Source organism: Ambystoma mexicanum, chromosome 5p (assembly GCF_040938575.1).
Source record: "Ambystoma mexicanum isolate Mex_15411 chromosome 5p, UKY_AmexF1_1, whole genome shotgun sequence".
Classification (NCBI taxonomy): Eukaryota; Metazoa; Chordata; class Amphibia; order Caudata; family Ambystomatidae; genus Ambystoma; species Ambystoma mexicanum.
This window is the reverse complement of record NC_090930.1, coordinates 444493672-444517232: the sequence shown is the minus strand read 5'-3', so window position 1 is coordinate 444517232 and position 23561 is coordinate 444493672. Positions and strand designations below refer to the sequence as shown.

General features: G+C 46.7%; 1 protein-coding gene across 5 annotated transcripts in view; it reads left to right on the top strand.

The window, feature by feature from the left end:
- The window catches only part of DOCK11 (dedicator of cytokinesis 11), a 1707663-nt gene that overhangs the window by 1150403 nt on the left and 533699 nt on the right, over positions 1–23561 (top strand). For all 5 annotated transcript variants that reach the window (XM_069612850.1, XM_069612848.1, XM_069612847.1 and 2 more), the window contains one exon: positions 4540–4655. In XM_069612850.1, coding sequence (XP_069468951.1) covers positions 4540–4655 — 116 coding nt within the window. The remainder of the gene's footprint in view (positions 1–4539; positions 4656–23561) is intronic.

The following is a 23561-nucleotide window of genomic DNA, read 5'->3' as shown; positions in this document are numbered from 1 at the left end:
CCACTTGGGCTGGCATTCTCGCACGATCCACCATCTACTCTTCATTTATTTCCTGCATCTTCCCAGCAGAATTTAAAACTTCCTCCATCAAGCCTCTTCTTAAAAAGGCCCCCTCGACCGTCTTGACCCGACCAATTACAGACCCATCTCAAATAACCGGCATGTAGCCAAACTAGCTGACTGAACGGCATGCTTACATGCCTCTTTTCAGAATCTAACAAGAAAACGAAGATGAAGCTCAATTAGGCTTCAGAACATTATGGGTAACAGAGCCCTGCTTAGTTCTGATTTGATGCAATAGAAAAAGACACACCGACTCAGATGGATGCAGGCCTAGATCCTGCTTGACCTCTCAGCAGTGTTTGATACCATAGGCCACTCCATCCTGACAGAGAGACTACACACCCTAAGCATCAGGGATTTAGCTCTGAAGTGAATTGCGGCCTGCCTCTTTTCCTCTCCAACAGATCACAAATTGTACACTTAGCTCCGTTCTCCTTGTCGCTTCATCCAGCCCTATACGGGGTGCTGCAAGGTGCCTCTCTTTACTCTCTCCTCTTTAACCTATACCTGAGATCGCTGCCTTCCCTCATTGCATCTCATGGTTTATTATGCTACAAGTATGCCGATGACACACAACTTATCTTCAAAATCTCAAATAACCTTTTCTCTATCTCCCCAGATCTCACCTTCCTTTTCTGACATATCTACACAGTGTTACTGCAATTATCGCAATCATACTTTCATGCCTTGACTATGCCAATGCACTATACCTTGGAGCTTATGCCTCATATCTGAGAAAACGTCAACAAGTGCAAAATACTGCTAGGAGACTCCTCCTATCCTTAGGTCCTAGTGAACACATCTCCTGCCCTCTGAGTTCTTCATTGGCACCGATCGGTCAGAGAGTTACCTTCAAAACGATGTGTATCACTCATCGATCCTTCCACAATAAAGCACCTGAATACCTGGAGCAAACGTTTACTCGCTACTGGCCAAACAGAAACCTCAGATCTGGCTCAGCACTTCTACTCCTAATTCCAGTGGACAGATCAATTTGTACTGAGGGAACCTCCTTCTCAGTAAAACCACCCACAATTTGGAACTCACTCACTGTAAACATCTGCTGCATATAGGAGCACCTCATCTTCAGGAAAGAACTCAAAACATGGCTTTTTCCCTCATCCTCCTCCCCCTGCATACTTAATCTGATCCACTTGCCTCAGTACGACAAACGCTCACTTGCTTCAGCCCACCCACTAAAACCCAGAACCCCCAACCCCTCACACAACCTACATAACCCATCCATTAAGCAATTCAGCCAGGCTGCTGTGACATGAGCCAGCAAATGACATTGAATGAAATCAGGCTCTCCTACCATGAACTAGTCTAGCCCCTCACAGAGTCCACTTGTTTCTGAATTTTATGAAATTAGGCTCTCCTAACAAGCTTTTGTAGCGTTTCCCATGGGCCCACGGGATACTGAAGCCTTCTACAACCTTTCACTCCCAAGTCCCCACTCGTATGAATTCTGCCTCTCTCTCTAGTTCCCTTACCACGCTATGCAAAATGTATCAGACAGTCAGAACTCATCCAGGCAGGGAAATGGACACTTAGGGGACTCAGGTGGCTGGTTCAACGAGAAAGGCAAGGGGTTTCTCCCTAGAGGAGCGGGTGTCCTTGTGACAGACAATGCATGGACGACGAGTTCAGTATATTTTCTACAGGTAACTATGCATTATCACCACCCCGTTTGAATACAATATAGTACAATTCTACCACAATTACAAGATGGTACAGACAAGAGGACTTGCATTGGTGGTATGGGTATTTTAGCTGACAATTGTGCATGTAATTTACATGTTGACTGCATGTTAGTTATTAATGCATGTGTTCTGCATATGAAGTATAGCACAGCCCTCAACTGTAGACAGTTGTCCTAGGGATTGATAGACTATTTACAACTCCCTTGCCGCTCTCACGCTGCAAACCCTAGAATACAGCTGAGTCCCATGAAAAATGCAGTCCAGCTGGCACATAGTCACTGACATAGCAGTCTTCATTGAAATATGCGCTGCATAATTTAAAATACTTCAACGTAGTCATCTCTGCTTATCACCGAATGGCAATTATTGTGTGCATGCATTGCATTGCTCCTTTTATTTACATGTTTGCAGAGACTATAGTTTCCCAAAAGGCAGTAATCCACCCCAGTGCTTCGAAGCCATAACAATGGCAGTAGGCGCTATACAAATAACATAAGATACATTCTCCCAACAAGGAGGCTATATGTACGGAGTGATGTAATAATGGCTGTTCTGGGGCCCTGTGGCATCAGACTGACCTCCAGTGAGTGATCATACAAGGAAAGGGTATAAGTGGGGCTGCAACTTCCTCCCTCAGTTCCCTTGGTATCCCAGGGTGTCGCTGCTGGTCACACTGATTTATCCACTTTTAGCATTGCTAATTTCGGACTGATCCATCCTTCTGTAAATTGCCCTACATTTCTATATATTTGCATTTATTTGTATTCACTTTAAGAGCAAGGATGTCAATTACGAACAGAAATGACTTACAATAACACATTTAAGGATGGCGGAGGGTGCCTGTACAGTAGCTCAAACATGAGAACAAGTAGTGAGCTGCCTTATGAGGGCATAACAAATTTGGACTTTTACCAGGGGCAAAACAAACGGAACAAATATATATATATATCAGAAAACAGGGGACTTAAAAAGGAAACATTTAACCTAAGGGGCAGGCGTTTCAAACTAATGAGAAGAACTATTTAAATATACACAATTACATTATTAGGCATCACTAGAGGCATTGCTGGCGTCTGGTAGGGAAGATGGAGGAGAGGTTCACATCCACTCCATGCCCTTCCCTCTCCTCTCTTTCATCTTTGAGCTTGCCCCTCAGTGATTTTCATTGTCGATTTGCTTAACATATGTTTTTAATAATTCAGCCTTTTTTTCCAATCAGTCTGTAGACACTGTCCCTCTTCCCCTGTATCCGTAAAATAGCGATGTACTCACTCACATGTGGCTTAAATGGGACAGATGTTAAAGAAACACGTGGAGGCCACGTCTCCTCTTGTTTTTAAGATCTGTCTCCTTTTAGTCATGATTCCCCTGACGGACCGGAGCGTGCAGCAGGAAAATAAGGCCCACGTGTGTCTCCACTCCATGAGGGGAAACACATGTGTCTGTCTCCTTGTGATGTGAGCCGAGAGCCTTGAAACCCGAGCAATTCCCACTCTCTTCTTAAATCTGAAAATGCCAGGCGGAATCCATAGGAATTCACATTGATGGCGGCTGAGCACCATGCAAATAGATGGTGGACACAGGTCCCGCTAGTTTCCCGTCCGGTGGATAAAAGGCATGGGAACCCGGCAATTGTCGGGATTGCTAAGGCATGGGAACCCGGCAACTGTCTGGATTGCTAAGGCATGGGAAGCCGGCAATTGTCTGGATTGCTAAGGCATGGGAACCCGGCAATTGTCTGGATTGCTAAGGCATGGGAACCCGGCAATTGTCTGGATTGCTAAAACATGGAAAGCCGGAAATTGTCTGGATTGCTAAGGCATGGGAACCCGGCAACTGTCTAGATTGCTAAGGCATCGGAATCCAGCAACTGTCTGGATTGCTAAGGCATGGGAACCCGGCAACTGTCTGGATTGCTAAGGCATGGGAACCCGGCAATTGTCTGGATTGCTAAGGCATGGGAACCCAGCAATTGTCTGGATTGCTAAGACATGGGAAGCCGGCAATTGTCTGGATTGCTAAGGCATGGGAACCCGGCAACTGTCTGGATTGCTAAGGCATGGGAACCCGGCAACTGTCTGGATTGCTAAGGCATGGGAACCCGGCAACTGTCTGGATTGCTAAGGCATGGGAAGCCAGCAATTGTCTGGAGTGCTATGTCTTTTTCTCAACTCAACCAGAAAACCAATGAGGTTAAAAGTAGTTGCCTTCTTGGTTGTCTGTCTTGACTGTTTTTCTTGTCGGACGGCCTGAGACAGCATTTCATCATTGCATTTCATTATTGTAAGAACAACGTTGAGCTGGGCTGCATTAAAAACGATGATTATTCAATGGCTACAGACTTGTCAGTGTGCGCTTTGCGCTATTAAAATCGTTTTGTTAATCATTACATAAAAATGACCTGTTACCTGGAATCATGTTAGAGGTCTCTGATATTAAAAGAGGAGGGAAAAGAGCATATGGTGTGTATCCATTGAGATCGCCTATTTTTCGGCTCTGAGATTGTATAGTAACACAAACATGTAAAAGGTGTCAATTCTAATTATGTTATTTTTCCAATGTCACCCACCACAAATGTGTGTCAAGTAGTTTCTGTGTAATGTAAATGTAGATCGATCTTTGGAAGAAATTGTTATTAGAGATTGGCAGCAACACTGACATTGCCTTTCATGTACTGTTTTGGGATGTGTGGAATAGTCTGAAGAGAATGAGCTCTGATTGGTTAGCTCCATTAGTATATTTGATTCTAATGCAGAATTTATTTCTTCTGCAGGTTCGGGAACATCAGAAGCAGACATTTTACACCAGGCATTACAGGAAGGCAACAGTGCGACTGAAGTCTGTCTGACTGTTCTTGACATTATTTCTTTTTTCACGCAAAGTTTTAAGGTGAGAATCGCTATTAGACATTTACCACAGAAAAAAGGTGGCTTTTTAACTCTATTTACTTGTGGTTCAAAATAGCATAATTGTGTATCCCATAAACCTGGTGGTAGTTGATAAAAAACTAAATCTAAGCCATGTCTGCTTTTGATATGGTGGCTGTTGAGATTGCACAATTATACAACCACAAGCATTTGATATAATTGTATTATCAGCTTGGTGAACAGTGACTCATTCATGGCAGGCCCCGTTGTGTATTAAGCAGTCTGGGCCAGTTCGACCTACAACAACCATGTGGGTCCCACCCAGGAAGCCTTCCCTTTGATCCCACTGAGAAGGCTAGTCACATGCTCCATGGAACAATGATATTTACTGGGTGTACATTTGGTAATTGGTTCTTCAAAGGCAGACGTGCCATTGCAGACTCCACCTCTCACCATGATGCTTATGAATGGTGTCCTTTTGATGTAGGCAGAAAGAGGAAAGGGGTGGCGTTAGGGGAGCACAGGAGAGATCTTCACCTCACAGGGGCTCACCATCTTGGATTTTGCATTGGTACCAAAGCTTCCTATCCCCCTCCACACTTCCTGCAGACAAATCACTCTGTGTATGACATCAGAAATCAAAGGACATGTCTTTCAGCAGCCTGGATTGGACCCTTAACAACAGGCTTGCGTTGGGCCAATCCAATGTGGTATTTTGCCCATATAAAAGGAAAAGGGGGTGGGGACCCTCCCCTTAATTAATTCTTCTTTGTATGACTGCTTGAAGAAGGATTTGCTGCTACCTGATAGGGAGTACAGTTTACTCCAAAGTCCTTTGCCAAAGAGGTAAAGACCAGGTTCTTCAAGGAAGAAGTCAATGTTCCGTAACCATCCCATGGGCCTATTAGGCAAGGCTTACTGCCACTAACACTCTTGTACCCAGGAATCCGCTCACTAGAGGTAACAGAACCCTGCCAGTAGGACACTCTACAAACCTTCCTGGTATGAAAGGGCAGAAGGAAGGACTTCTCTTGCCCCTAGGAAGCAGGACTGGGTCTCCCAGCAATTCAGGAAGCCACCCCAGGCTTTCCCAGCATCTCACAAAAGTCCTCAATGCCAGTTTGGGCACTTTCAACACTGTCCAAGCTGTTGCAAGGAATAACCCGAGTCATCTTAGACCTCAACACTCCACTGCCTCCTCAGCTCTGTCTTTTGTCCAACACAAAACTTTGATGTCTCCTCATCTGAGACCCTGAGTGCCACCAATTTGACACCTCCTGCCTGGTAACTAGCTTGCTCAAATGCCAAGGCGTTCCCGCTGCAGTACCACAATGGCATGTTGAGCCAGGCAAGCCTGTATGCCGTCAAACACTAGTCTCTACTGCTCCACAACAGAGGCAGCTGACTCTTCCAGTGCTGCTGACTAGATACCCCCTACTGTTTTACATTGGTTTCAACATGAAAGCCTATACCACTCCTGAATAGCACCACATCGTAGGAACCCATTGCCACCCCTTCCGGACCCAGTCTCTTTCTTTGACACCAAAAAGCCTGGCTTGATGCCGCTGAGCCATGAAAGACAAGAACTAAAGCTATTTGAAGTGACCGTGTACCCCTGGTCAGCTTAATGGACCCTTCCAAGCCTTTTTAACACCTTAGCATTTTGCTGATAAAATATTTTCCTGAGCACCACGCCTCCAACACCAGAGTACCGTTTTATTTGAAAGTCTGCTTTCTCTGTATTTTCACTTTAAAGGGAGGGCCAGTAGTGTTTTTAGTATTTTTGTGCATTTTTGTTGGTATACTTAAAGATCCTAGTATTAACCTTGGTTGGACATTCTTTTATTTCGGTACCACAGTACTGTTGCGGTTTGGATTGCTCGAGTGCCAGCTTCCACCTCTCCTGTAGAGTATTACCTTCCCATTTGGACTACCCTAAACAGTGAAGGAGGTATACCTTTTGGGCTGTGGCGGGTTACCTTCATGTTTGGGATCACTTCTGGTTTAGAAGTAGTGCCGCACTGAGGAGGAGCATTAGACACTAATCATCCCAGTACTCCTGCTGAGCAGCAGTCATTTTGTCACACTCTAGGCCAAGTGAAGACATGGCCACTCACTTGAAAGAGTATGCAAAGTAGAACTATGGTGTTGGTGCACCAAATGTTTTGAACCACAGCTCCCATCAAGCCTAGCCAGCATAGACAATAGTGAGGGATCATGGTAATCATAGTTCAAAACTTCTGGAGAGCCGCAGGTTGCAGACCCCTGTTATAGATTCTCCAAGAACTCAGCCTATCTCCAGGACATAACCACTTGCCTGAAGAGAAGGAAGGGACAAACAGTGAGGTACAAAATGGATTGTTGGAAGTTATTGTTGGGAGTTCCAGATCTTGACAGACCTTCCTAAAAGATACCTCTGTGTCTTCTATTACTATGACGATGGATATTAGTTTCTGCCAGAGTTGGGCAGCTTGGACTAAGAATGCCCATCCACCCACTCTTGACTCCTCTGTATTGAGGATATGTAGGAAGTGGATGTAAAATAATGGGGCTGCGATCTTCAGAGTGATAGAATTCTTCAGATAGTAAGGATATGCTCCTTTATTGGAGGTATTGATGCTCAAAGGAAAAACATGGTTGTCAGTATTTCTATCAGAAAAAGACATTCACCTTGACATGGATACTCCAAAGCCCTAAGCAGAGTAAGCATTGGTCCTAATTCACTAATCAAATGTATACTTTCATATTCCCAAAATTCTGCGTCAACATGGTTTTCTGCATCGATTAAACAGAAGACATACTAGGTTCAAGTCACTCCCATTCTTCCAAATGTCAGATCATTGATTTTTCATGCAGGTCTTGCTAGTATGTGGATGCCCTAGAAGTGTTCCTAGTCAACATGAAATGTATATTCATATATTTCTTACACACAACCTACGGCCAAAGAATGTGCATTGCTTAGTAATTGTCAAGAACGATTTGCTTGTCCAATTGCACCGCTTTTCTAAATAAAAATTGGAACCGGGCGTTTACTCTCGAATGTACCTGTTCCTTCCAGGAGCCCTGGTGAGTCACCCATTTTCCTTCTCTTCTCCTTGTTCAGAGGTGTATGGAAACATACATATTTCATGCTTTGCAGGTTGGGTGGGTTTAGCTATTACTACCCCGACCCTCAAGAACTGCGTGACCGAGGCACTAAAGCTTTTTTTGTTGTCCCAAAACGCTGCAGTGTTTCGGGAGAAAAAAAAAAACAAAGAAAAACAGAGTCCGTTTTACCTTTCCATGGTGGCCATCAGGAGTGGACGCGCTGGAAACAGAAGCGTTCCCAACGCGTCCACTCCCGAAGAAAAAAGAAGGTAAGTGGGGTTGGGAGGGCGGAAGGGAAGGGAAGGGAAAAAAAAAAGAAAAAAAACGTACCGCGGCCTCCGGCAGGGGACGATGGAAGCCTCCAGCCGTGTGGAGGCTCGGAGTCTCCACATGTCTGGAGGCTGCCATCGTCCCCCACCGAGGACCAAGGGATAGAAAGTAAGTGGGGTGGGAAGGAGGGAGGAAAGGGGGAAAACAAAGCCCTACCTGAGTCCCCGGCGGGGGGCGAAGGCAGCCTCTCAGTCGTGGGGAGGCTCGCAGCGGGGATGGCCCCTCTTCGAGCCTCCTCTTTCGCTGAGGCGCTGCCATGCCCCCCGGCGAGGACAGGGCGGCTGGAATTGCGGCCGAGAATCGATGGATACTTGGCTGGGTAATGCCTCAGTGAGGGACAATCAGAATGGCTCTTTCATTCTGATTGTGCCCTCGCATAGTATGGTATGGTATTGTTTAGATGTAAAGCGCCTATACACAAAGCAAGTGTTTCAAAGCGTTCAAGAAGGGAGGGAACAGGGGGGAAAAAACAACAATCATTCAGAGCCCTTGAATTTCTGAATGATAAAGGTCTGCACGGGCAGAGTGGGTGCATGGATCAAGTGAGTATAAAACAATTAACGGTGTAGATAACAGCAAATAGATCTGGCGACGATTCTGCAGTTTTGCCAAGTACTTTGAGGCGCCAACATGCAAGGAGGGGAGACAAGGGAAAAACATACGATCTTCAAGGCATGGTGCATTCAGATTGTGCAAGTGCGCAGGCGATGAACCTAACTGTCCAGTATTTTGCAACAAACCTATAGTGGTATTGTTGAGCAGTGCAATAGCAGGGCATACTGAACGTAAAGGATGGGCTGCTTGCTGCTTTTCTCTTCCAGGGAACACAGTATTGGTTGAATTCTTTTTCAGTGGGCGTGGTCTTTGTCCTCCTGGTTTTTGGCACTAAGGAGGGAGATCCCTATCAGGGGCACTTAAGTAACCAGCTCCTGGAAAATGAGTGCAGTTCCTGTACTCCACCAAGATATACTTGCCTGGAATTGAAAGGTCCACTGGGAATGGCTTCGTTGATGTTTTAGAATAAAAGCTCATCATACCATGACGAGGAACCAAGGCACTCACAAGAGATAAACCCGAATGTGTTTTACAAATTCTCTACACCTTTGTATCAAAATACTGTATATCAAGTTTATTACTCTAAATAATCCAAATGTTTTCAACATAAATAAAATAGTTGTTTAAACTCACATAATTGATGCAACTTATTCAATGCATTTGCGTATACAGGAGTAGTTCACACCCATGTTGTGTTTCTCCTACTCTGTCATTAATCACAGATTATTATTTAAACAAAGATCATTTCATTGTGGAAACAGTCCACCACAAGAGAAATAAACTAGCAAATAGATCAATGTCAGATGCTGTTGCTCTAACGTCTCCTTAGTTCACAACACGTTTCGGGTTCAGATCCATTTTCAGGTGAGAGCAGAGTGCCTCGCTATGGCACCAAATTAAAAAGAAATTTAGTATAACAAACTTGATAGACAGTATTTTGATACAAAGGTGTAGAGAATTCTTTCAACACAAATTAGGGTTTATCCCTTGTGAGTGCCTGGGTTTCTCGTCATGATATGATGAGCTTGTTTTTCCAGCTGGTTAAGATTCCCTGATTATCTGAAGTTCTAATACATTTCTAAACTTAAAAATAAAAAAAGTATTTCATTTCGTAGTGCATCCCCACCCCTTTACCTCCACTGAGTTTTTATTCATCCAGCTTTGTTTAGGCACGCTTGGGTGCTCAGCTGCTCACAGCATGTGCAATATTTACACAGAGTCAAGGGTTGTGAAGCAAGGGGTCCTAAGGGAAGTTCAAGTAGTAGTCTGCGATTTCCAACTTGTGCATACATTCTCCCGGCCTCCGTTGGCCCCCGAAGAGGCTAGCATCTTTGTCAGTGAGAATGGCTCTCATCAAACTAGTTTATCCTTAGAGAATATCATACTGACGCCACTTGTTATGTTGTGTGCGACAGGAGAGAGGATTCTAGACAACCTAAAATCCATTTGCTTGAATGTTTGTTACAATTTTCAATGACGCTCATGAAGTGCTGCTGTGTTTCCATCCACATAAGCTTTTAGAAAGATTTAGATGACATCTTCCCTTCGGCTAAGAAAGTTTCAACCTTGTTAAACTTTTCCAACAACTGAACCTTGACCATGTTGGGAGGGGCTGCTCCGGATCACCGGGCAGCCCCATACACATGTCGGGATCACCCGACGGGTACTCAGGGAGGCGATCACACTGCGGATAATGCAGGGGGATCACCCCACTGCACCCCAAGTCACTGGATCCCACACGTGGCTGGGGGCATCCAGCACACGACGGCCCCGGCTCTGGGGGCACCCAGGCCGGGGTCGCCTCAACCAGCCATGGTCACATGGCCCAGGGATCACCCTGGAACGGCGTTGCCCAGCAGGGTCGCCGTCCTTGTGCGTGGCCCCGTCCTTGGGCCCAGCCAACACGGTGCAGCACCAGCATGGTGCAAACAAAGAACGACACCGGAGCCTCTTGATGGTGTGACTGACGAGCCGGAAGCGGCTTGTTACTTTTATGTCGGTCACGTGGCTACTGCCACGTTACCCATGACAGCATCCTGGGAGCTATCATGCTCCCAGGAGGGGTACTATGCAACACCACTCCATTTTTAATAACAACACAACAAAACGTATGCCACTACACACTACAGCTCCTATGACCACTCTAATAATTGTTCACCACTTTATTAACCTGGGTGAGTGGTTCAACTATAACAGAATAACTCTAAGAGATACTGGCACCACCCTACATGTCCCCCCAACAGTGTCATATTGAACGCATACATATCTGCCAGCTCCGAGTCTTCCTGGGGGCGTTGGTGACAGTGTCCTTCTTCCGCCATCTTGACAATGCCGGAGGCCAGGTTCAGTCCTCACTAGTGTTTGCCTCGGGCAGCCACACCAGAGTCACACAAGGAGAGACCCGCAAAGCCGCACCTGGGAAGGCCCAGGGGCCACATCGGCCAAGTCCATAGTCTGGAGTGCCTCTGATGGTCCACTGGCACCTTGGTAGCAGGTCCGTTGTTCCGCTTCTTCTCCCTCGTGGGCAAGTTCAGAGTCCAAAAGGAGCCAGAAAACCCGCACCTCGGGTTTCACACACCCTACTCCCCGTCCCACCTAGGGCAGCCGGCAGGGCGGCACGCCTTAATGTCTAGCCCACCCTTGCTTGTTCCTTGTTGCCACGGCAAGCCCGATATCTTGATGGGCTGGCACAGGCATGTGTTCCAGTTTGTGGGAGCAGCTCCCTTCCCAGGGAGGGTGGGGGAGCCGGGCCGCTTGGATGGCCACCAGTTTTGCATCTCCATTGGCGCACATAACCGCTCCTGAATACTCCTGCGTGCTGTTTATGGGGCAGCGCCTCCTTGTTTCGGCTCAGGCCATTCCCTCTCTGCTCCGGGATATAGCACTTAAAGAGGTCACTGCCAGAGGGCCCGAGTCTTGTGGGGGGGGGACACAGCGCTCCTCCAATGCTGCTGTAGCCGTACCCTGAGTTGTCTGCGCAGGGGCCGCCTGTCCCTTCTTCTCTTGATGGTCCATTCACCCTGGTGGCCCGGGTCGTTGGTAGGCCCTGCCCCTCATGTTGCGGGCAAAGTACTTCAATTTATCACCAGGTCGTTGGTAGGCCCTGCCCCTCATGTTGCGGGCAAAGTACTTCAATCTATCACCGCCGGGCCCAGGCATTGTGAGGCCACGCCCTCCCACTCATCGTTCGTCTCGGGCCGTCTCAGGGCTCCGTTACCTTTGTTATTTTTTTTTATTATTTTTTTTTTTGTCGGGCCGACGGTGTTGGGCCCACCTCCCATGGGGGCCACGTCAGCTGATGGCGGCGCCCCTTTTCTGGCAGCATTCCTCATCTCCGCGGGGCTGGCACCCATCGAGTCCAGCACGGCTACCGCAAGCCTGCTTCCTTATTGCAGGTCACCGCCGCTTCATGGTGAGGGAGGGGCAGCACGTCCGGGTTGTAGCACAGCTGCTAGCATGTTTCCTTTCCCTTGGGGAAGAGGGCTGCAGATCCACTCTCCATGGGGCCGCCTCAGCTGTTAGGCAGCACCAGCACTCCTTCAGCACTGCGGCCGACGCCGCTCGTGGCCTGGGGCTGCCTCAGCTGTTCGGCGGCCCCCTTTTTTCAACAGACTCACCGCCCGTTCCCATGGGGCGGATGTCGCTCGCTTCCTGCGGGGGTGGGTCAGCACACACGCACGGCTGACGCCGCTCGGAGCCTCCTCCTTCGCGGGCAGCTTTCCATTGTTGCGGCACCAAAGCCACATCTACCTCCTCACACCGGGGGAGGGGCAGGCAGCTCTACTCCCGCCATCAGAAACGGACAGGGCCCCGCTCACACGCCGCCTCCGTTCTCATGCGGCTGACACCTTACTCCATCCCGGGGCACCAGGCGGCCTGCGTTTAGGACACACAGGGCCCTGGGCCACCCGAGCATTCCTCGCCTCCGGCAGCGCGCATTGGCACACGGGTCCGGACGTCCTCATTGCCATTGTTGGGGGGGCTGCTCTGGATCACCGGACAGCCCCATACACATGTGGGGATCACCCGACGGGTACTCAGGGTGGCGATCACGTCACAGATAATTCAGGGGGATCACCCCACTGCGCTCCAGGTCACTGGAGCCCACACATGGCTGGGGGCACCAAGCACACGACGGCCCCGGCTCTGGGGGCACCCAGGCCGGGGTTGCCTCAACCAGCCATGGTCACATGGCCCAGGGATCACCCTGGAACAGCGTTGCCCAGCAGGGGCGCCGTCCTCGTGCTGGGCCCCATCCTTGGGCCCAGCCAACACGGTGCAGCACCAGCATGGTACAAACAAAGAACGACACCGGAGCCTCTTGATGGTGTGACTGACGAGCCGGAAGTGGCTCGTTACTTTTATTATGTCGGTCACGTGGCTACTGCCACGTGACCCATGACAGCATCCTGGGAGCTACCATGCTCCCAGGAGGGGTACTATGCAACAGACCAGAAGAAAGCTCTTTCTGTCTAACTAGTGTTGAGTCATATCTTATATAGCAGAATGAATGCATAGTATTCTACATATAATGGTATGCTCCAGCGGGTTCTCATTCTATTATTGCTCCAATCAGAGATGCAAATGAGCCCATGGGACCCTGCCATGCGCGGTTGTCCTTGCTTTGGCTATTGCCAACTCCCAGAGGTATGCGGATCATGCTTTGGCAGGCTACCCGCCTAATCGCATACCGTTGTTACAGCGAAGGGAATTACTTTCTGGTAATTCACTTTGATGCAATTACTTTGTGGCAAAGTAATTTAAATAGATATGTTTGGGGGTAAGGATTATAAGGGGGTGGGAAGGCTAGAGTGGTGGGTGAGTGGTGGGTAGGGTGAAATAGGGGAACTCCAATTATAAACAACAATGAATAAACACAAACACACAAAGTAACCTTAATTCCCTTCGATGAAAGAACATGCAACCCACCTGATACCTTTCTTACTAAGCTAATGCCTTTTATGACAATTGATATATAACTGGGGTTAAAACTCATGGCCTGGTAGACTGAAGACATTGCTTCCAGAATCTTGGGGCCTAACACACAAAAGCGAAATCAGCAATTGAACAACTTCTTCCTTCTTTCTTGGAAGCCAGTCATTCCTCATTTGGTACGTGGTAGGGAGTGGTCTACCATGCTCACTCCATGCTTCTTGCTCTGCATACTTATGCCAGGTGTAGCTGAAGTCCCCTCCACAGCAGCATGGCAGCCTCTTGCCATAGGGTTTGACATCTCAGTGGAAGGGACAGAGATTCCTTATCTATGCAGTTACATGCAGGCATCGCATGCCTCCAACTGCTTCATGGAAATCCAGTTGTTACTTTACCTCGTCCAAATGCCTAGCTCTAAATTGCTTTCCAATAACAGTTATGTGCACGTGAAAGCCCATTAAACAAGGTTTGGCTGTATTCATACGTAGTGGAAAGGAGAATTCTTGACTGAAGTCCAATGCCATGTAATGAGTCTACCTCTTTGTGGCCATCTTGGATTAACAGTGGCTCAGAGGCTTGATGCACCTGGGCATCTAATATTACTGTCTGGCAAATACCTAATGCTTAACAAGCCAAAACGGTGTGCTTTGCGATGCTTGTTTTTAACAGGACCTCAGTGAAGTATATGCGTAGTGCTTATAAAACGAGTGGTTGAGGCAGACCTGGTTACGACATTTTATCACACCAGTAGCACGTTTACAACTTCAATTAAGTCAATAGCGCTTAGAAGAATTCTTTTAGAAAACACATGGAGGCAATTTGAATGAAAGTTTGATGGTAAGGCTCTATTTAAAGTGTGCTCAAAGAGTTCTCATGAGGAGGTGTTTTTGGCTGGGAGGCACAGGAACTGGGTAGTAATAGCCATAGGAATCGGCATGGCCATGGCCAGTCAATGGGTGGGCAAATAGCCAAACAACATCCTCAAGATGTGTCCCTTCTCATAGGCCACATCTCCCAATCTTTATTCTAATTTATTTATTTATTGTGTGCTACAGTTTCAAACAAAACATTTTCACACATTAAAACAATTAGCAGCAATCACACTGTTAAAACACGTAGTAGCAATATCATGAAATGTTATAAAAAACAGACATAAAACAAACTAATTAATAACAGTTTCATGCATCGTATACGTTTAAAAGAAAATTTCAAAGAAAGGGGGTGGTAGAAACTCATAATACATCCTGAGGCAAACATCATATTGGAAAATCTCATTGCAGCTACAGAGGGTATCCACTGATGCAGATACAAGACAACGCCATAACCATTGGCAGAATGGCGCACCAGTTGTTTTCATTAAGTTCCCAAAGAGATGAACTCGCACTTCGGAGAGAGTACCTCACCCAACCCATCCGCCTCGACGACAATCTTCTACCCAGGAATTACATTTTTCCACCACCGATGGTCGCCGTATAATGGCATGAGCTCCCTTTTCTCAGTTTGTAGCTTGAAAGCTCCCTTCGAGTCCACCCGATTGTTCCAGGCTACTGCAAGACTCACTTGGCTGTGATCGCTACCCGCCTGCTCCACTACTTCCAACCTTCCACATGAGCTAAGCATGTCACTCGAGACAAACTAGGGTTGATTGTGCAACAGCACTAGACCATGTACTACGTTGGGGAACATCGCCCGGGGTATTTCCATTTTGTATGACCAATTCCCAATCGTCCAGTTAGTTTCTAATTATTTTCCCTCTCTCTCTCTTGGATCCACCAATACTTTCCGTTCCCCTTCCAATTTGAATTGGCATTTAGCTAAGCATTCACTGTTTAGGCCCCCAACCAATACAAACCTCATCCCCTCATCTGGGGCATATCTCTCCAAAACAACCGAAATAGCATTGAGGAACTCTAACAGATCCATGGCATCTGGGTATAATATAAATTGAATACGATACAGACACTTTGTAAAGATATCAACTCGTCCCACCAGTTTAGTTTAACCCCCAAAATGTGACTTCTACCCAGTGACAATTTTTTCATTGAAATGCCATTATCCAACCGCAATGCGCACAGGAGCCTCCGAAATGGCCACCCCCTGGCAGCCCTTCTGGCTGGCTCATAAGAAACCATAAAGCCGTCCAGAACCGGCGTGTCCAGCATCCAGGTCTCCTGCAGGCAAATCAGTTCACAACTTGACCACAAATCATAACTCGAGGAGAGATGCTTGAAACCGCGTGGATTCCACAAGACCAATCTTATGTTAGGGCCTCAGTTTCCACCTTGTCTAACATTCCCAGAATCATGAAGGGAATTTAGAATACATGCCCAATCATAGACCACTGAACTTTACACTACGGGTTTACAAACCCCGCCATGGCCTTGGTTCATCCTTGTTTTGACATTCATTACTCAGGGGTCTCGTGCAATAGGCACGTGTTTACTTAGTGCTTCTGCTGCTACTGACTGAAAAATAAAGGAGAGTCCGAAAGTTCATACACATACTGTTTCTCCACCAATATAATATTCTTTACAAATTGAGAAAAGACACCCAGTCTTATAATGTCAACACGTGAGATGTCAGTAAATTCCACTTGTGCCAAGTCCTTGAATGTTATTGATTTTAGCCTCCTTATTTCCCCAAGGAGTGCCTGTTCAAAAGGTCAATACCCATTACTTTAAACACTCGTTCAAGATACACATTTGACAATTTCACCCTTCTTTCTGAGCCTCCCATTTGAGGATTCCATGCCAAAATCTCAGACTCAGTGTCCAACATAGAGGGCAACCGAAATGGCTGCCTCGTTTTGCAATCAGATGGTAAAGCCGCTCTAGAAGTGGCAGCATTGGTTAGACATGCTAGAGCCAAGGATTTCTTTCTTTTTTCTTCCAAGGACAGAAACACCGGATAAACTCTATCGTCGGATGGCAAATGTTGCTGTATCGGGATGAAAGAAGGCGCAGTTGGCATTAGACTTGACTGACCAGTGACCGTATAGATCGACTCTGGCGTTGTCATTACTGAAAGGGGAGCATCTCCATTCTCCTCCCTGTTTAGATGCCCCATTAAACTGCCCAACTCACCATCAGAGTCCTCAGAGTGAGTGGTCAATAGACTTGAATCCAAAGAACTATTTGGGTCTGGAATTAGCATAGGTTTTAAAAGGTGTGTAATGGCTCATTTACCATTGATTGATGAATTAGGCGTTTTTGAGGTGATTTTTTACTTCAGCTTTGCTTTGCTTTTCTGGGGTATCCTCTACTTTACTTATTGGTCTTCCACATGCCATAATGTAGCTTTCCAAAAAATTAATTTTGCAACATAGATCTTTCAGTGAGGAAAGGGCTTTCCTTATCCCATAGTGCATCGTATCATAGCCTCTATCCATGGAGTTTAATATCCGTGAGAGGATCAGAAAGGAAAAGGTATTAATTAGTTGTTCCCACTGGGCCAATAAATCTGCCTTTTGCAGGGATTTTTCCAATACAATGGGAGAGGATTCAGCTGTGCACATAGGTGTCATCCTGTGCAAAGACGCCTCCTCCCTGTCACCCACCCTGGAGAACAAGACACCTCCTCCCTGATGGCTACAAGATCCTCTCTGCGCCCAGGTCCAACCGTTCCGGAAGGGGTGTAGACCTGATCTTCCCCGAGTTGATTCCTGCCTCTGTCATTCCTATGCAGGCCTACTCCTCTTTCTCTTTTGAATGCCTCGTCTGCAGGCTCTCTCTCACCTAGCCATTCCCTTACTGTGGCTACTATCTATCAGCCACCTAGTCAGACCTCCTCTTTCCTCTCTGAGTGGGCGGACCTATCCTCTTCCCTCCTTGTCTCGACCACTCAACTCCTCCTTCTTGGAGAGTTCAACATCCACCTGGATGCTTCCTGTCCTTCCTCTGGACTCTTTCGCGCCCTTTGCGACTTTCTCTCACTCTCTATTCTCCCCTCTGGCCCTACTCACTCTGCAGGATGTTCTGATCTCCTCAGACCTTCGCCTTCCCATCCCTCTCACCACTCCTTTCTCCTGGAGTGATCACTTTCTCCTTTCCTCCCAGCTCACCCTCTCTACCACTCAGGCCAAGCCAACTCCATTACTGCCACCCACCTTCTCGGTCATCCGACCCATGAAGCGCGTGTCAGTTGAGGCTTTCGCCGCCACTTTCTCACCCCCCCTTTTGCTGACTCACACCCGGATACAGCCCTTTCCATGCTTCACTCTGCTATATCTGATACTCTCGATGTTCTTGCCCATGTCATGAGGATCCGCCTGAAGCCCAAAGCCAAGTGCAACTCCTGGTACGACTCAGACCTCGTCACCCTTAAACGCAAGTGCAGGGTGGCTGAGAAGAAATGGCGCGCTTCATGTACATCCTCTGATAAACTGGCCTGCTGAAAAGGCAATACCGGCTCTCTGTCCTCACCAAGAAGAGAGATCACATCCAAGCCCGCGTCTCTGCGGCATCTAACAACTCGGCTGAACTCTTTAAAATCTGCAAGGAACTGGCCAATCCTGCCGCAGTGTCTACCTCTCCTGTCCCTTCCCAGGCCCTCTGCACGGCCCTGGCTTCTCATTTCATCTCATAAACTCAGGACATCCTGTCCTCTCTCTCCTCCTCTCCCCTTTCACCCACTACTCCCTGCTCTTCGTCTGGCGCTTCTTCGGCCCCCTCTCCTCCGTCATTCTCTGCCTTACCCCTGTTCTCCCCAGACGAGGTTTCTAGACAAGTCTGATATATGAACGGCTCGTCAAAACAGGTTCATCCCTGTTCCTCCAAAACCATCATGGACCACATTGACTCCCTGGCTCCCACCCTGGCTGACTTCTGCAACCACTCCTTCGCCACTGGGGTCTTCCCTTCTCCCCTGAAGCACTCCCTTGTCCACCCTCTTCTTAATAAACCCTCTGCTGACCCATCCTGCCCGGCTAACTATCGCCCAATCTCCATCACTCCTTTCCTGGGCATACTCTTGGAAAAGCTGGCCATCTCCCAGCTCAATCTTCACACTGAATCTGTTGGTTGTCTCCATGATCATCAGTCTGGCTTCAGAGCTGCCAGAAGCACGGAAACTGCTCTCCTGAACATCCGTCAAGACCTGCTCTCCAACCTTTATTCCAACACCCCCTGTGTCCTCATCTTACTTGATATCTCTTCTGCCAATGACACCGTCTCCGTGATAACCTGGGGATCACCGGTCAGGCCCTGGCGTGGCTGACTTCTTTCCTCTCTGATCGACCCTCCCAGGTTCAACTTGGGTCCTTCCTCTCCTCTATCTCTATCTCTAACTGTGGTGTTCCCCAGGGGTCTAACCTCTCTCCTCGGCTGTTCAACCAATACCTGGCACTTATTTTTTTTATTTTTTATTTTTTTATTTTATACGGTTTTTACAAACCTTTAAAATATTTTACATGTATCCACAATTCCCACAACCCTTCACTCCAAATCGCCACCTCCCATTCCCTCAGTTCATAGGTCTTCTAGATGTCCAGTGATCCTTTGTTCATTTCCAAAGCATCAGAAACCGTATTTAACTGATGTTCGATTGATGCTAGAAATTGTGTCAGCGGAATTATCAGTTTTAGGTCAGTTCCATTAAACATGTGACCCCACCAATCTTCCGCACACAACAAAGGATGGATATCCCCCCATGACTCCAAGTACAAAGTTCTTTCGTTCTGAAAACTATTGCAGAATAACACTAAATGTTTCAGTGACTCTGGTGCCTTTGTGCAGAATCTGCACCTGAGGTTTAGATATTTGTTACATTTCCATGTTTGTAAACGCTCTTTAGTTTTAAACAAGTTCATGCGGAATAGCATAAAGCGTCTCCGTGCATTGGGTTCCGGAAACAAATTGATGTAACGTTGGGGCGTGTTAAAGGCACAAACTTCTAGTGGGGCGTTTAACATCAGTTTTGCCATGGCTCTTTCCGAGCAAGTTCTCTCCCAGTCCAGACGCCAAATTTTCATTTTTGCAGCGAGTGGATTTTCATGGAGTAAATTGCTCTTGATGTCAAATTCTTCCAGTAAGCTTTCACATCTGTGCATCCACAAAGCCACCAAATTCTGACCCTGCGCCGTTGCACTTTGAAGAAGTTCAAATTGCAAGATGTTTTCTCGTGCTCAAGTATTTTGGTATAAAGAAACCAGGTTCCACGTGATCCTTGCTTGTAATGAGATGAGAGATAACTCGTATCTGATACACGAGGTCGACGTCCCTCTCGGGAGACCCAACACCTTTGTCCAGAATTGGTTCTCCAGGGAAGACCACACCTCATAAGAACATCCCAGGGCGTTTTCCGCTCCGTAGATCAATACCGGCACGACTTTTTGCTGGTAAAACAACTGCATCGGCTCCAAAGAAAATTTCCCAAATTTCTTTTTCATCAGCAGTGCTTGATTTGCTAATTGAGTATACATTTCCTTTTAGTGTCTGCCACCCACGGGGCATTGTTAATGCAGGAACCTAGCACCATTCCTAAATATTTGACGCTTTGTGATATCCCCATTGGAATCCCACTCAGGTACCATTTGAGATTTTTTGCTTTCCTCGATGTTGCCCCTTTTAGGATTTTGAATATTAAGACTTCGCTTTTCTGTGCATTGATCAACAAGCGATTCTCTTTTACATAGACTTGAATTGCATCTAGTTTTCTTTGCAAGCCGACCGGTGCTAAGTCCATGATCACCAGATCATCAGCATATAGGAGCCAGCTTACATGTGTTTTGTTTATTTTCGGTGGAAATGAGATCACTGCATCTATTGAATTGCCCAAGTCCGATATGTACAGACTAAATATTGCTGCAGCAAGCGGACACCCTTGTTTTACCCCCTTGTATGTCTTGATTGTTGTTGATAAAGACCCTAGTTGGTCAAGTCGAATCTTGATAGAGGTACCCGTGTAGAGCTCCTGGATTGCAGCTACTAAATCTTCAGGGCACCCCCACCGGCGCAATTTCGACCATAGTAAATCCCGGTCAACGGTGTCAAATGCGCTGGAGAAGTCAATAAAGGCCAGATAAATGATGGTATTTGATTTCAAGGCCTCCATTTTTATCAGATTGAGTAGTAGTAGATTTAAAGAACAACCCACCTGTTTGACAAACCCAGCCTGACGGGCATCAACGTGCGCCGTTTTAACAGCCCATGCTACCAATTTTTGTTGCAAGACAGTGGTATATATCTTACCCAGGACGTCCAATAGGGCCACTGGTCGATAATTTCCGGAGTTCGATCTGTCTCCTTTTTTAAATATTGGTACTATGACTGCCGATTTCCATGATTCAGGGGATAGGCCCGAGTTGTTTATTCTTTTGAATAGGGCCACGCACAGCTCAGCCCAGATCTCAGGGTGTTGTTTGATGGTATAATTAGTTAAACCATCCGGACCAGGCGCTCTCGAGTTGTTCGTCCTCAAGATTATGGCTATAATGTCCTCTTTACAGTAATCGATTGTTCGAGGGGGAAACATCGATTTGTGTCCGTTGTCGGCAATCTTGTGGCCCTTATATAGCTCCTCAAAGTGGGAAATCCAATCCATCTCAGTTACCAAACACGTTTGCAAGGCCTTTTGTGGAGCCTGCATGGTGTTAATGATCCGCCAAAATTCTCCTGAATTTTTGTTCTTCAGTGCGAGTAGCATGGATTCCGCATCATTTTGGATGGTCAGATGTTCATGGGCTTTTAACCAGTTTTTGTACTTCTGTTTGGCCGATTTAATGGCCTTTTTCAGGGAGACCTGGTACAATAAGTAAGCCTGGCGGATCGCTTGTCTCATCAGTCTTTTATGAGTCTGGATCTCTGGGACGAACCAATGTTTACGCACCATGTTTAACTGTTTGAGCCCTACATCCTTGCTCTTAAATTTGAGCAGTAGCTGTGTATAGTCTGTTTCGGTGCTGTGGTGGCAATAAGCTGTTGCCAGCTTGGCAACCTCGTGCGCCTCTAGACGTAGTCTGACCCTGTTCCATGTAGCTAAGATCTTGTGTTGCCACATTGCTTGGGCCTCGTTTGGATTCATTATGAAGCTTGTTAGCAGCATGTTGTGATCACTACTAGTTTGGTTCCTCACTTTAAAGGACTTTATTCGAGCATGCATATTTTTAGACACAAATATATAGTCAATTATGGAGGCAGACTCCGCTCGATGCCATGTTGTTGCCGGTACCAAGTCTCCAATCGTGTTCCCATTTAACATTTGTAGGTGTCTGGCTTTCATTTCTTCCAACCAGTTGTGACCCAGCACCTTTTTGCTGTTCGTAGTGGGTTTAAAAAGGTCAACATTCAAATCTCCACAGATCAAAATGTTTGCATGCTCCTTGAGCACCAGCAGGGAATCAAGAATTTCCGCGATTTGGTCTACAAATTCTTTTTTCCCTGCCCTCTGATGGTTCCAGTACACATTTAGAAGTGTTATTTCATCCGAATCTTCAGGGCACACCTTGACCTTTGTAACCGTTGTTTCCTGTATGAAGGGAGAATGATTGATCGACTTACTAATCCTGAAGCCAAAGGCTTTTGTGTTAAGCGTTGCTGCTACCCAACCCCAATAACAATTGGTGTTCTTAGTGCTCAGTCTGTTGGTATCTTTGACTGGTATTGAGCTTGACTTGAGGTCTCCACATATCGTGATTCTTATGTCTGTTTTTGTTGCCTCCAAGAGACTCACATTTTTGTTAGGTTTTGACCTGCAATCTTCTTTCTCTTCTAGTCTTGTGTTATCGCACAGCGCACTGGTAGCGAGGCTATTAACCTTTTCTCTAACCTCGTTATTCTCCGAACGGAGCTCTGTTGCATTATTGTGGCGACGTAGTATAGTATTTTGTTGTAAGCAGCTTGAAATGTCGCCATTACCTCGATCGGTTCCGTCCGGAGTATTCGCACTCTGTGCAGCCAACTCATAGACTTCGAATCCCAGTGAAAAAAGGGCAACGTTCGCTTCCATGATTGTTTTAGCTATTAACGACGAGGTCACATGGGGAATTACCTTGTCGTTCCGATTTTAATTTGGAAATTCAAAGATCTTGACATCATTTGACTTGATGGCACGTAAACTTGGAATCAAGTCAAATAAATGGATAATATTAGCATGGTTTAAAATCAGCTTGTCCACAGGGTCGAGCCTCTCAATCAGTAACTTGAAGACTGGCGTTGTTCCTTTACCTTTTAATGCTTGGTCTTTATTCCATTCACGGGCAATCGCACGTGAGTTGGATTTTTCCCTTGGTAGCTTAGCCTTCCCATGGGTGTTGGAAGTCTCACCAACTGACTCTGTGATTCCTGGAACACAGCGGACCTCCAGTTCTACATTTCCCAGCATGTCAGAGCTGGACTCATCCATTTCAGTAGAATATATGCGTTCATGTTTAGTACATAATTTCAGCCTTCTTTCATACATGGTCATAAATGGTGGACTTGTCGGGACAGTTAGATCTATTGTCGAATTCTCTGGTTCGATGACGAGCCGACAGGTTCTAGAATTCTTGCCTCTAGCAAGTGCTAGAGAGGCTTCTCGTTCTGCCTTCCTTGGGCTCTGACCCACCCGTGCGGGAATTTCCCTCGCATTGGGGTCATGGGCTGCCAATGGCAGAGCCATTAAGACCGGTCCATGAGGTACTTGAGAGCCCATGTTGTCGCTTTGCAGCCTCTGCACCCCTACAATGGGGGAGGCCGAAGGAACAGATCGGGGAGGCGCTAGAGTGTCCATAACTTCGCTTTGAGGGCTCTGCTGGCCTGATGGTGCAGCCTCAATTACATCCACCTCAACATATGTGGACATGTTTAACAGCTCTTCCGGGATGCTCTTTAGCAACACATCGTTCTCGTCTAGTGTTTGTTGAGAGAGCCCTTTTTCTGGCTGTTCCATTTTGTTTGCGTTTTCTTTCAAGTCAGCTTTCTTACAATATTTTTTTCCGTCACAATTTGCACAAATTTAATGTTCCTCAAGAATTTTCTGGCTCCTGTGTTTTTGCTGCTTTTCTTTGCCGGCATGTTTTTGGTTTTTTTTGCAGTCTTTGCAGCTTTGA